The sequence below is a fragment of the Lissotriton helveticus genome, chromosome 6 (genome assembly GCF_964261635.1).
Source record: "Lissotriton helveticus chromosome 6, aLisHel1.1, whole genome shotgun sequence".
Taxonomy (NCBI): Eukaryota; Metazoa; Chordata; class Amphibia; order Caudata; family Salamandridae; genus Lissotriton; species Lissotriton helveticus.
Window position 1 is genome coordinate 1,938,761,652 of NC_136067.1, and position 14,700 is coordinate 1,938,776,351.

At 49.5% G+C, this 14,700-nt stretch overlaps 1 protein-coding gene across 5 annotated transcripts in view; it reads left to right on the forward strand.

Annotated features, from left to right (window-relative positions):
* The window catches only part of PTK2B (protein tyrosine kinase 2 beta), a 500,318-nt gene that overhangs the window by 344,525 nt on the left and 141,093 nt on the right, over window positions 1-14,700 (forward strand). For all 5 annotated transcript variants that reach the window (XM_078649940.1, XM_078649942.1, XM_078649937.1 and 2 more), the window contains one exon: window positions 13,310-13,372. In XM_078649940.1, the coding sequence (XP_078506066.1) occupies window positions 13,310-13,372 (63 nt within the window). The remainder of the gene's footprint in view (window positions 1-13,309; window positions 13,373-14,700) is intronic.

The window sequence follows — 14,700 nt, forward strand, 5'->3', positions numbered from 1 at the left end:
AGTCTTTTCACACTTTATCTTGCGAGATTCTAGTCATCGTCTCTAATGTTTGTTTGTGCTGGTGTCTAGAATTTTTTATTTCTGGGTGTGGGAGCGATCTAATGGCTTGCTTCAGATCTCTTTTGGCTTCAGCACATTCTTGATTAAACCAAGGTTTTACTTTTTTACTTTAAAGACAAGGAAGTTGGTTATCTGTGACCTTTTTGTAAAACAGCTCCTACAACTTGGAGAACCTCTATTATGGGAATATTCTCTTCAAGGCATTCAACAAAATTAGCTGTGTGTTCAGTGAACCAATGATAGATCTCAGACATCAGATTCGAGTTTAACACAACTTGGGGCCAAAAGACTTGACAGTGATTATTAGATAGCAATGGAAGAGGCACCTGTGTGTGATCCAGAACAAATGGTCTATCAAAGACAGCTCCCTTAGCGGTAGTAATCAAGGAGTTCTGATCACTATCAATGCGATTGTTGATATTCATATCCTCGGGTTAGGGCAATAAGTGCAAATCGAATAGAACATAATCGATGTTGCTCTGCTAGGCCCCTTTCTTAACCCCTTGCATGCTGCCGCGATTCTGCGCCTGTGCGGCAGAATCGCGAGTGGGCGGGTTTATGACGGCCCCCAGCCGTCAGCAGCACACGAGCGCCGTAGTGCATGACGGATGGGGGCCGTCATCAGCATGCAAGGGGTTAAAGGTCGGTGCTATCTCTGGGTCAGAATGAGTTCACCCTTTACAGGCTGTCAGACCCCTACCGACCACAATTTAGGTTAACTGGAGAGCTAGATAAAAAAAATTCCAAAGAGGGGTACCAGTTAGTGTAGGGATATCCCATTGTTTATCCTCCTACTCAGGCAGAGTATTAATGCTAGTGGAGGGCTCAAAGGTGGCATTGAAATCACCAGCAACAATAATTTTGGCATGCTTCTGCTGCAATTCACTAAGAATGTAGAAAAGTGCTACAAGGGAATCTAACCTCGCTGTTACTGATCATATATTAGCATTAACAATTTCCACACTCAAACCCATAGGAAACACAAGATGAACTTCCATTAAGTCATGAGAGTCAGCTTTTAGCATAGTGTGTGAGCAAGGCACAGAATCTTTTTACAAAAACAGTAATCCCCCAGAAGCACAACCAGATTTCCGAGCTGGTATGGCCTCTATGATATAGGTGGTAAAATCATTAAGATATACCTTATCAGTAGACCATGTCTCTTGGAATATACACAGTTAAATGTTTCTATATAAGAGCCCCATTCAGCTTCGCAGGGTTTTGAATGTATACCAGACACATTCCCGGAGATGATGGAAAAATTGGCTAACCTCACTTTCTGGTTTATGCCGGGGCTAGTAATTAGCCTGGGTGTGTTCTTCTTGTTCTTCCCCATCAGACCGTTGTGTTGACTCAAGATCCAGGTACCACGCTTCCATCACTGTCACAGGGTCAGCGTATAAACTGGTTTCATAAGGACCTAGTATAATGTTTGTAACTGATTCTGCATTGGAGGACAAATTACCTGTCCGTGGGTTTAGTCAATGGATTGCATCAGTGCTTGACCCAACCCATCCAGCATTTGGCAGAGTACTAAAAGGATAGTTGCTAGGATGCTTTAAAGCCTAAAGAAGGGTGTAACCAAAGCTTAATAGCAGAAGAAAAGGTGGATACTTCTAAATTCATTAGCCCGACAACCAATGCCTTATCATTAAGCATCACAGAAATGTAGTCATACTGGGTCAAGCCCAGTGGATAGCCTTTAGTATGTATGATGTTGGACCTTATTATGGCTAAGCATTTGCGCTTAGTTCGGATCGAGTGTATAACCTTGTTAAATAGTGATTCTGAATCTTCGAACATGATTAGGACAAGTTTGGGAACAAGGGTCATGTACACTATCTTACTGATCCCATCAGGTGCCACTGCATTGGGAAAGGACCACTCAGAATAATGGGATATCTAGTGGATGGTTTCCCAGTAAAGCCAAACCACCTCGGTCTCGTAAGTGGACATTTGGGCAGCTGGTGCAGTAGCTCGCCTGATTGGGGTTTGAGGGGGCACGATAAAGTGCTTTTGTTACCAAAGTTGAAAAGTTTGTTCTCAAAATTATGAGTAATACGGGGGTCGTACACTAGTAAAGGGGGACCCAAGTTAGCCCCATCTGAGAAATTTAGGCTAATTGAATGAGCAGCAGATGGGGCTACTTAAGAACCTGTGAGGAGGGAACACACATTGCAACATTGCATGTGTAAATATCATCAATACAGTGTTTGAGATTCCCCCTGTAGAACATTTCCCGCCCCATATCTACAATTGGAATTAGCCATCAATTGTAACTTTGCCAGGTTACAATTCTAGAAGTAAGCTTCCCAACTAAAAGTTTGAGTTCGTACAAGTCATGACGCAGGGAGTTTAGTCCATCACCCTCTGCATCGAGTGCGTATCACCGGAATCAGTGGGTTGCACAGAGGCCAGTGTAACAGTCTGTTCAATATCTGCCGAAGATGGAGGGGGACATAGGCAAGATTCCTCTAGAGATGCATACTTATTATGGCTGGGGATATTAGGGAATATAACACTTTTAGGTGAAAGGAGGGAGTTTCCAGTCAGTGGTGACACAACAATGATCATGTTCTCAGCAGTACGATTTGATCCAGTAGTAAGTACAGATCTCAGTTGAATTTTCGACACCTTCCCTTGCCGTTTTGCGTTTGAACATTGCTGTCACTGCCTTATGGTCAGGCTTAGCTACCTGTGTGGGTTTTTGTTTTTTATCAAATGGTCTCAACCTCTTCTATAACTGAATCTATGTCGTCCAAGGTACAGTTAGACCCATGGGTCTTTCGTATTTTCTTAGAACTGGAGGGATCTTTGCTAGAAACCAGTAGATTACATTTCCCCTTTTTGAGTTAACAAAGCAGTAGTCACTTGTAGATAATATAAATGCTACCAAGTTATAACACTGGTCAGAGAACAATAGTTGCCCACAAAAATAGCAATTTCAAAATCAGCAGAAGATGAACCAATTAGATACGTGGTGTATAATGTACTAATCTAAAAAAAGAGTGAGCCCTGCCCTGTCTCTTCCTGCCACTAATGGGCATAGGGCAGGCCCAGGGTTCGGCCGGGCACGGCACGTGTGCACGTCCCGTGCAGTGACAACACCGATAGCGCTGTGTAGCACGGGAGGGCGGTAATCCTCCTTGCGCAGTAATTCCTGGGACTAGGAGTCCCCGTATGCTGCACAACAATGGGAACACCGATGGCGCTATGTAGCCTGAGAGGGGGCTTCTCCCCTGGCCTCAGCTGCGAGGGCGCCTCCTGGGGAATTAATTCCTGTGACTTGGAGTCCCTGCATGCTGCACACAGACCTGCGCTGGTGTAATAGGTTTAATATGTGGGGAAATTAGCAGTGCATGGTGAGGGTGTGCGTTATAGTTTCTTGAGATAACTAGAACTATTGAATTTCCATGATTTTATGCGTGTAAAATCTGACCCTAACTATAACATCCCTGTAACCTTAAGTTTTTTAGTGTGCATGTCTAAGGTTTGGCAAATTCTATTTCCTAACTATAACAGCCCTGTAACCTTAGGTTTTTCAGTAAATTTCTTTTTTTGTAAAATTTTTATTTTCAGTTTCAGAGAAAAAAAAACGGCACACACAAGAAATTCACCAAGGTGCAATAAAATTCCCCTCGAGGAGAACCAGTCCGGTAGCAGAAATGCAAAAATGCCGAATCCATAATAACATAGGCAAATGTCCGGCATTGGCTAGTGCCCATGGCTGCCATGTCCATATTACGGCTGAACCAAACAACCGGCCATAGATCCTCGCTAGGTACCTTGGTGAACCATAACCCGATAAACAGAACTCCCCCCCTCCCTCCCCTCCCCCCATGGTGGCGACTCAATCAATCCAAACACTTCCGAACAACCAAGTTAGACCTGAAACAAATGGAGTGACCTCAAGGACGCTGGGCAGACAGCTGACGGCAGGCCCTTAGACAGGAAATTCACCAATGGGCCCCATTGGAATTGGAAGTTCTTAAAATTACCAAGGAATATGTCCGCCATTCTTTCCAAACTCAGGAGTTTCCACAGCCGGGCGTGCCACAGTGAAATGGCCGGTGCCTCTTTTTGTTTCCAGGCAGCTGCCAACGTAATCTTGGCAGCACCCAGGCAAAGCCACAAAATCTTCTTGTCCGCCCTGGTTTGGAGCTCCAGACCGGGTTCTCGGAGGCCTAACAGGACGGAGGCCATCGAATCCTCTATAGGATACTGCAGAATATCCCTAATATGCGAAAGGATTTCTTCCCAATAAGGCCGAATCACTGGGCAGTCCCACCAGATGTGGCGAAAGTCCCCAAGAAACCCACAGCCCCTCCAACATTTATCAGAAGTGGCCGGGTAGAAGCGATGTAGCCTGGTCGGGCATAAATACCACTGCATAAGAGTCTTGAGGTGGGCTTCCCTGAGGTGAAGCGAGTGATTAAACTTCGCGACATCCCTCCACAAAGCCGACCATTCAGTGTCTGAGATATCCCGCCCTAGCATCTCTTCCCATTGGCCCATATATCGAGGCCTAGGCGAGATCGCCGATTTAAGCAAAAGCTGGTACAGAAAGGAGATGACCCCCTTCATTGTCGACGTCCGCAGCAGGAAAGCCTCGAATGGAGAATGCGGTCTCGTGGCCGCCTCCAGTACCCCCGGAGACGTGGCCCAATGGAGCAGTTGTGCATGACGGTATTGGTCATTCTGGGGAACCCCATAGTCCCTCACGCAATTAGCAAAAGTGAGGGGAACCGGACCATGGAACAGGTGGGTCAGAGCCCTACATCCTCCCTCCCTCCAGGCATCGAAGTTCCCTTCCCGCTGCGCCGGCGGGAAGGCCGGATTGTAATGCAAGGGTGTGAAGGGTGAGGGGAACGTAGTCCAACGTTCGTCCCCAGCGAGTGTGTCCCATACCTTCAGGACAGTACTCGTAGGAGTACTTAAATACGCGTTCAAAGGGCGGTCCTTCTTGGGTTTCCAAGCCAAATCCCACACTGACCTCCCCGCCACACTCCGGTCCATGTGCAGCCAATGCTTCTCCGACTGTTGCTGCGACCACTCCACCAATATCCTCAACTGCGCCGCTTTATAATAAAGCTGGACATCAGGAAGACCCACACCGCCCTCAGACCTCGGTCTACGTAGTAGTGCAAAGGACAAGCGCGATCGGCCACCCTGCTACACAAATCGCAATATCTGCGTCCTAAGGCGCCGAAGATAGTCGCAGTCCAAAGAGATGGGTAAAGCCTGAAATAAATACAAATATTTAGGAAGAAGAACCATCTTCACAGCATGGATCCTGCCCAACCAAGACAAAAATTTAGGCTTTCACCTGTCCAACTCGGCTCGAGTCTTTGCCAATAAAGAGGGGAAATTGGCCGCGAATAATTTGCCCACAGTAGGAGTCAAGTGGACCCCCAAGTAGACGATCGAAGCAGCAGCCCAGGCTAAGGGTGTCAGAGTGCGCACTCGTTCCACGTCAACCGGCGATAGAGTAAGATTCAGGACGTATGACTTGCTGTAGTTAACCTTGAAGCCGGCCACCGCCTCATAGTTCAGCAGGGCCTCCCTAACACAAGGCAACGAACGTTCTGGGTCCGCCACGGATAGAAGGACGTCGTCCGCGAAGAGCGTGATTTTGTGTTGCTCTCCCGTGAACGGAATGCCCTGAATGCCCGCATGTTCCCTCACCGCCACCGCCAAGGGCTCTATGCTCAACACAAACAGAAGCGGGGACAGGGGACAACCCTGCCTAGTGCCTCTGGTATGCGGGAAAAAAGCTGACAGGTAACCATTAACTCCCACTCGAGATCTAGGGATGCAGAAGTTGGCTTTCACCATGGTAATGAACTTTTCCGAAAAGCCAAAAGCCATCATCGTATGAAACAGGAAGCGCCAGTCCACCCGGTCGAACGCCTTTTCGGCATCCAACCCCACCAGGACCGCCGGAATGCGAAACCTGTCCGCCTTTTCAATGAGATGCACTACTCTACGCGTATTGTCGTGTGTCTGACGCCCCTTGATAAACCCGGACTGGTCTGGGTGTATGATCGCAGGTAGCAGATCCTGCAGTCTATGCGCCAAGATCGCCGAGTATAATTTCGCATCCAAGTTAAGGAGCGCTATGGGGCGAAACGAGGCACACTGAGTGTGGTCTTTCCCTGGTTTCGGCAGAACCGTTATAACCGCCTCGGCCAGGGAACCCTCCGAAGAGCCGGATTCAGCCATGCTGTTAAAAAGGGTCACCAAGAAATCACAAAGTTCAGAGGCGAACGTCTTGTAGAAGACGGCAGTATATCCGTCTGGCCCAGGGGCCTTGTGCAGTTTCAAATTCTTAATAGCCCCAAGGACCTCCTCCCTGGTAATTGGAGCCGCCAAGACGTCATTCCACTCTCTGGACACCTGTGGAAGGGCCAAGCGCTGCAGATACTGCTCCTGGGCTCTCGCATCTAACTCAACTCCAGCGTAAAGATCCGCATAAAAGCGGCCAAAAACCGCAGCCTTGTCCTCATCCCGGTGATGCAACCCTCCCGCAGCGTCCCGAATCCCCCCGATATACTCACGCTCCCGCCTATCCCGCAGTTGCCGAGCCAGATGCCTTCCCACCTTATTACCGCAGGAATAAGACTGCCTGCCCATCCTCAATAGCGTCAGCTCAGCTCTGTTGTTGTAGTGGGCTCTCAATTTCCCACGAATAGCGGTCAACGGCCGGAGAGTGACTCTAGAGGGGTTTAGCTTGTGAGCCTGCTCAAGTTTCGCCAGTTCGGTCTCCAGAGCCTCCCTGTCCTTGCGCCGTGCTTTATTAAGAGTCGCATTGAGGCCCAAGCAGGTGCCCCTGATGGACGCCTTCAACGCATCCCAAGTGTTGGAGACCGAGGTGTCCGACACTGGGTTCAACTCGAAAAATTCCCTGATGGCCTTACGGAGCGCCTTACTAGAGACATCATCCCGCACCACCGAAGCCGGGAAGTACCACTTCCGCTGCACATCACCAGAAGACGACCATCGGACGGTAAGCACCAACAGACTGTGGTCAGAGACCGAGAGTGGAAGAATGACGGAGTCAAGGACATCACCCCTAAGTGCCTGGCTAATAAAAATGTGGTCCAATCGGGAATAAGAATGATGGACATGCGAGAAAAAAGTGTAATCTCGGGAGGTAGAATGAAAAAAACGCCAGCTGTCCACCAGTCCTAGGTCACCCACCAACCGCTGCGAGGAGGGAGAAAACACCCCTGTATGAGCCCTATGGGAGCCAGAGCTATCCACACTCGCATCCCACACCAGGTTAAAGTCCCCCAAGAGGAACAGGTTCCCTTCCGCAAAATCACCCACCCGTTGCAACACACCTTGTAAAAATTGATTTTGACCAGCATTGGGGACATATACCACCACAAAAGTACAAAGCCTCCCACGGACCAGCCCCTTCACCATCAGCCAGCGTCCATCCTTATCACCACACACATCATGAGGTTGGAAATGCAGTGTAGAGCGAAATAAGAGAGCCACCCTCCTGTGCTTTGAGGACGCCGAGGACCTATAGATAATGGGAAATGCTTTATGGCGAAGGCGCATCTCGTCCTTACGCGCCAGGTGTGTCTCCTGGAGCCCTACCACATCCAACTGGTGGTCAGCTATGTACTTCCACACCTTCTGCCTCTTTTGTGGCGAGTTCAGGCCCTTAACGTTCCATGTCCCTATGCTAACAGGCATGGCGATCCCAGAAACCAGAACACTCCATAGACAGCACCGGGGCCCCCACCCGCACAGTCATCCACCCGTCATGCAGAGGAAACAGTGACCAACGGCCCAAAGCCCCCTCCCAAGCCTCATCGGCCCGACCATCCGCCTCCCGTAATCCTTCCACCAATGCAGCCAGTTCCGTACACGCCACCATCACTCCCCTCCAGACCCACCAGAAGTGCCACAACGCGCTCCAGTCGCCACCAGCAGTACCCACCCCCGCCCCCCCAACAGTCCACCCCCCCCTGAAAGAAAAAGGAACATCAATACTGTAAACGGAACATAAACAGTGAACATGATACTCATCAGTCTCTGCTGTCCAAAGTTCGCGGAGATCCGACCACTCCGGGGACAGGGAAGGGAGACCATTTCGGTTCCTCCCAGGGTCATGGTCTGGGGAGTCTTCTCCAAAAGTACATCCATTCACCCAGACCAGGGGGTCCATGCCCCCTCCAGCGCCGATCCGTCATCACTCGATTCTCCATCACGCCGCTCCAGAACTGGCCTGCGACACCGGCAGCGTCGCTGAAACTACTGAAGCCACTGCGTTCCCCCTTTCCTGCAGGCTGGAATTGCGGTCCGGGCGCCCCCGAACTGGTGAGGACCCCACTCTGTGCCAAGAGGAGGATCGACGTCGCCGCCGAGACGGGGATGCATTCGACCCCTGGGATGGAGCAACATCATCCAAGCCTAAGAGATCCTTTGCCTCCTGGAGGGAGCGCGTCTGCACCAACCGATTCTGCCATCTGAAGATGATCCTGAAGGGATGACCCCAAGAATATGCGATGCTGCGCTCCCGCAGAAAGGAAGTCACTGGCCGAAAATCCCTCCTTTTTTGGAGCGTAGAAGCCGCCAAGTCCTGAAAAAGCTGAGGATGATGGTCCCTGAACTGCAGCGAAGTAATGGCCCTGGCTTTACGAAGGATTCGCTCCTTCACCTGAAAGTCATGGACACAGACAAGGACGTCCGGCGGCGGTCCCCCCCCTCTCCTGGGTAAACCAACGCGGTGGACTCTATCCATCTGGATATCCTTTACATCCTCGTCGTCCAAGATCTTCAGAAACAGTTCCTGTACATAGCCTCGCAGGTCTCCCGCCTCACCGTCCCAGGGCACCGCTTTAATACGTATGTTGTTCCGGCGGGAACGATTCTCTAGGTCCTCCGTGTGCGCCTGCAAGTCCAAATTCTGCTCCGTGAGACGGATGACATCCTGCTGAAGCAAGTGCATATCATTGGCCGTGGTCAAATCATGATCCTCTAGAGTCGCCACTCTCTCGCCAATCCCATCCACATCTCTCCTCACCTCCCGGAGGTCAGACGCCAGCTGCGCCTGCAATTCGGAGATATCCTCCTTGATGGAAGCAAAAAGTTCGGTCATAAATGCCTTGGTAGCCGGGGCCTCATCATCGGACACTCTTGGCGACCCACTGGGACCGGGGGACGCCGGCTGCTGGGAAGATTTGGCCGCTCCGTCCTTCACCACGCGCCCCTTGCGAACCTGGTTAGCCATAATTCCTGGCAGCCCTCGTCGGGGCGGACGGCCCCCCAGTCACTTCCAAGGCCAATCGGTACAGGGTCCCGGGCTCGAGATGCGTTGACCGACTCCGTAGGGCAGCCCTACTCGACGTCCTCCACGCTACTTCAGGCCGGAGGCTCCTGGAAAATCCCTGGACGCCGAGATTCCAATCGGCGGGAACGCACAGACACCAGGGAACAAGGAGTCCCCCGTCGCCGATGGCAAGCCCCTATGAGAACTGAGCAGCGGGGAAGCACAATCGCCAGCTATCCAGGCGTCAGCGCTAAGTACTCATGCGACCGGGGGAGCCAGGCAAAATGGCGCCGCCACTCTCCACTTCCAGACCGCCTCCTGACCTTCAGACGCGCTCCCCCTGCCTCTCTCCACTGCACTCTCCCTGGTCACTGGGTCCACTATCCCCCACCAGGTCAGCGCGGTCGGGCCCCGCCGCGTGGTACAGAAGCATGTGGCGTCCGGAATACGCCCTGAGACTCCACTGTCTCTCCGGGCCGGTACACGTGGGCCTCCACGCTCCTACATAGACAGGCCCCCCCTCACCTCCTGTCCGGGAAGCACCACCGGCGGCCTCTGGCAGATAACGCCCCCTCCGCCGATTGCGTGGTGCGCCCCGAGCCGCCGGCGTCTGGGGGGACCCTCGGGTAGGCGGTGGGCGGGCTCCCTCCTCCGGCGCTGTAGCCTGAACTTCCGGCCGGCCTCCCGATCACTCGAGGCCGGTGATCCCAAGGCCTCACCCCTTCCTCGCTTCTGCCGCCTTCACGTGCGGCGCTGCGCTCCGCCGGCTGCACCGGACCCCTCCGCCACTCCTCACGGACCTCTGCCCACAGTCCGGGGGCCGATCTGTGCCGGCGACACCAGGCTATAAGTAGCTGTGTCGGATCGGCGCTGGAGAGGCACGGAAAAGCGTCCTACTCCGACGCCATCTTGGCCACGCCCCCCTTCAGTAAATTTCTAAGGTTTTTTAATGCTATTTCCAAACAATGTTTTTTTTAATGTGAACTACTATTTAATTACCATACGTTAATCCAACCGTCTCTGAACACGGCCAACCCCCATGCAACCAACCCCATGTTGCTCACAGCCTTTGGCCATGCACAGTGGGGGGTGGGTCTCCACAAAGCACGGCTTGCATCCAGGCCTTGTGGCCAACATCCGTAGGCAGCCAACCCTCGGGCCCCTGGGTGTGTAAGTGGCTGCATGGGTCTGTGAGTGGGTGTGTCACTAGCTTTATGAGTGTGTATGTGTGTGAGTGTCTGAGTGCCTGTGAGGGTCTGTGAGTGTATGTATGAGCAATTCTTTGGGTATGTAAGTGGGTGTGTGAGTGGCTGTATAAGTATGTAAATGGGTGTGTGAGTGGTTTTCTTGGTCTCTTAATGGGTTGTGAATGGCTGTATTGATGTGGGTGTGTGAATGGGTGCATGAGTGCCTGTGTGGGTCTGTGAGGGGGTCTATAAGTAGTTCTCTGGGTATCTGAGTGGATGTATCAGTGACTGTATGGGTCCATGAGAGGGTTTGTGATTATCTGTATGGGTGTGTGAGTGTGGTTCTGGGTCTCTGGGTGTGTGAGTGGCTATATGGGTGAGCGATTGCGTGTGAGGGGTTAGATGGGTTTGTAAGTGGGTGTGTGAGTGTGTGTCGGGTGGGTGTATGAGTCGGTGTGTACGTGGCTGTATAGGTCTCTAAGTGGTGTGTGAATCATATAAGTGTGTTAGTGGCTGTGTGAGTGGTTTCACTGTATGGGTGTGTGAGTAGGTGTGTGGATCTATGAGTAGATGTGTAAGTGGCTGTATTGGTGTGTTTGTGGCTATGTCAATGGGTGTGTGATTCCTGTGTGGATCTCTGAGTGTATGTCTGAGTGACTGTACGGGTGTGTGAGTGGTTGTGTGGGTGTGTGAGTGGTTGTGAGTGGGTGTATGTGTTTAATTTTAATTTGGGTCTGAATCTGCGGATCTGCTGCGGATTCACATGGGTGCCCACGCTGAGTGTTACAGTGGATCCGCGGATCCTCGCATACCAAACATAAAACATTATTGGACAATTTCTTGCCCATGAGAGGTCCCTTACAGACCCCTACACCAGTCACATGGGGTGAGGAACCCTCGACCCTGATGCCTTTATCCTATTTAGACTTTATTCCTCACCCCCTGGAACCTTGTCCCAACCTTTCTCTCAGGTTGCGGCCAGCCAGTCACAGCTGTAGGTGCATTGATTTGCGGATCCATCGCAGTGGCACCTCAGTGGATCCTCATTTCTAGATAAACATACATCTTTTTCTTAAATAACTCCAAAACTACTGAACAGTGCCCCCTCCTCCCCATGAAAAATAGGCTGGGCCCCAGGGTATGAGGTCCCCGTGGCCAAATTCCACCTGGTGTAGGCAACACAGCTCCATCTCCCATTCACTTAAGGCACTGGAAAACCCAGTGAGGCACTCACCTACTCACAGACCCACTGAGACGATCATACACCCACTCACAGACCCACTTAGAGACTTGTGCACCCACTCATAGATCCACTCAGAGACTCACGCACCACTCACAGTCCCACCCAGACACTCATGCACCCACTCACAGATCCACTCAGACATTCATGCACCCATTTAGAGATTAGCGCACCCACTCACAGACCCACTCAGACGCTCATGCGCTCACTCACAGACTGACTCACAAGCTCATGGAGGCACTAGCAAACCCACTGAGGGACTCATCTACTCACAGACCTACTGAGACACTCATACACCCACTCACAGCCCCACTTAGATACCTTTGCACTCACACATCCACTCAGAGACTAACATACCCACTCAAAGATCCACACAGACACTCGTGCACTCACTCACAGACTGACTCACACTCATGGTGGCACTAACAACCCCAGACACTCACCTACTCACTGAGACACTCATACACCCACTCACAGACCTACTTAGAGACTTGTGCACCCACTCACACATCCACTCAGAGACTCATACACCCACTCACAGTCTCACCCAGACACTCACACCCTCACTCACAGATCCACTGAGAGACTCACGCACCCACTCACAGACTCACTCAGACATTCATGCACCCACTCAGAGACTAGCACACCCACTCACAGACCCATTTAGACATTCATGCGCTCCCTCACAGACTGATCACACACTCATGGAGGCACCAGCCATCCCACTCGGGCACTTACACTTACTGACTGACCCGCTGAGACACTCACTCAGATACTCATGCATCCACTCACAGACCCACTCATGCACTCACTCGCAGACTGACTCACACACTCTTGGAGATACTAGCAAAACCACTCAGACTCTCGCCTACTCACAGACCCACTGAGACACTCATACACTCACTCACAGATACACTCAGAGATTCAAACACTCACTCACAGACTCACTAAGACATTCATGCACCCACTCACACACTTGTGCACCCACTCACAGACCCAGTGAGACACTTATGCAGCCAGACCCATACAGACAGTCACACACCCACTAACACACCTATTGAGTTACTCACATACTCCCTTTCACACCCACTGAGACACTCATGCTTTGACACACACACTCTCAAAGATTACAGGTTACAGTTGGGAAATAACATGTTTAAAAAACTTTAGAAATTCACTGAAAAAACAAAGGTTATAGGGACGTAATAGTTAGCAAGTAGAATATATATATATATAGGTTTAAAATACCTTAAATATACTTACCATGTGTTTAGAAGCATGCCTGGTAAATTCATATTTTTAATAAAGGCAAGTGTAGTGAAGGCTATGGTGCTGTAAATGCATGTGTGGTAAGGGCATATGTATTAACATCATACAACCATTCGCGCCCACAGAAGCAAGTAATCCATGGAATCAGTTACTATTGATACAGGCCCCATCATAATCTCTTATTTGAATTCCACATACACCTGTGTAGTTATAAATATCCCAATGTTTTATCTTGTTGATGTTCTCATTGTATTTTTCTTCCTATAGGAGGTTCTACAAAGACATGCCACAGAATGCACTGGATAAGAAATCCAACTTTGACCTTTTAGAGTAAGTGCCATCTCACATTTTATGGATCATGTCTCAGTAGCAGCAGCCTACAACAGTTCCTGTCAAGGAACAGGTCTTTGCAATTCTATTTATGTTGTGCCATTTCGCCATATAGAATTACATTAACTGAGAATAATCATTGATGTCATTGTGGCCATTGAATTATCAAGTTTCTTTTAGTCACAGAGCTGAATAATTACGTGCATGGATTTCTGTACTATACTTCGGAACCCCAAAATATATCTAGGAAAAAACGTCAATTCCTAAAAGGCTAACAGTTCAAATAAAATAGGGTCCATAAGAACTGGGAACAGTTAGAAATTGCAAACCATTTGTGTCATATACAGACTCACAAATTGTTAATAGCTCGAGAAGTGTGTAGGAAATATCACTTGTTTTTCTGGTATTTACCCACTTCTTGTGCATGACAGAGATTTTTTATGCGACATTGAGACTTTTCCAATTATAAAGCCTTATAGTCTTCTGCCGAGGACTAAGCCGTTTATTCAAGATTGTGAACCCGAGTTGTGGCCTATAATGAGACAGAGGGCCTTTAACAACTAGTATTTTTTTGTTTAGTATTTTTTTGGTTTTTTTTTTTTTTTGGGTTGATGAAGGACATCTTTATTATAATTGCTACACAAGGAAGCAAAACTGAACAAGTCCAGAACTTCCGAATCTCAAACAATCATAGTATCCTGTCAAGGTAACCGCAGCTTGAACTGAAAGTCTTTCCAGGACACAGACGAACGCTTCAGAGACAAAGGCTGACACGATGTTCGGGTTCTTCTGCAGTAAGCCATATTCATCAGTCCAGCTATATGTAGTTCCAGCTGTTCTGGGCCAGGAGTGTGGCATGTGACATCCGGCAAACGCTTCATAGTTCCATTCAGAAGCTCTATGCTCAGGTTTGCACCCCCGTAGCCGAAGAAGCTTACTTGGACCTCTGCCTTGTTTAGTATTTTTATTGAGACAATCTAGCAATTCATGAACTCCAACGAAACAGTCCATTAACTAACTTAAGGACAGTCAGTAGAAAAATGATACAATATATGCTAACCTCGAGTATATATTTCAGACCCTTGGAAGTGAAAGCTTGACTGTATATAATGTAATTAGAGGAAAACATGGTAAGAAAGGAGTTAATGAGAAAATAAAATAAGAAGAGAGGGAGAGGGAGAAGAAGCGATGAGGCTACGATCTTAGTATTATATAATAGAAAGAACTTACTAAAACAAAGTCTGGATTAATTTAGTATACAATACAAAGAGCGATAAAATCAAAGAGTTAAGCTTAACAGTGGTTTAAGCTTATTTATTGGAAGAGAA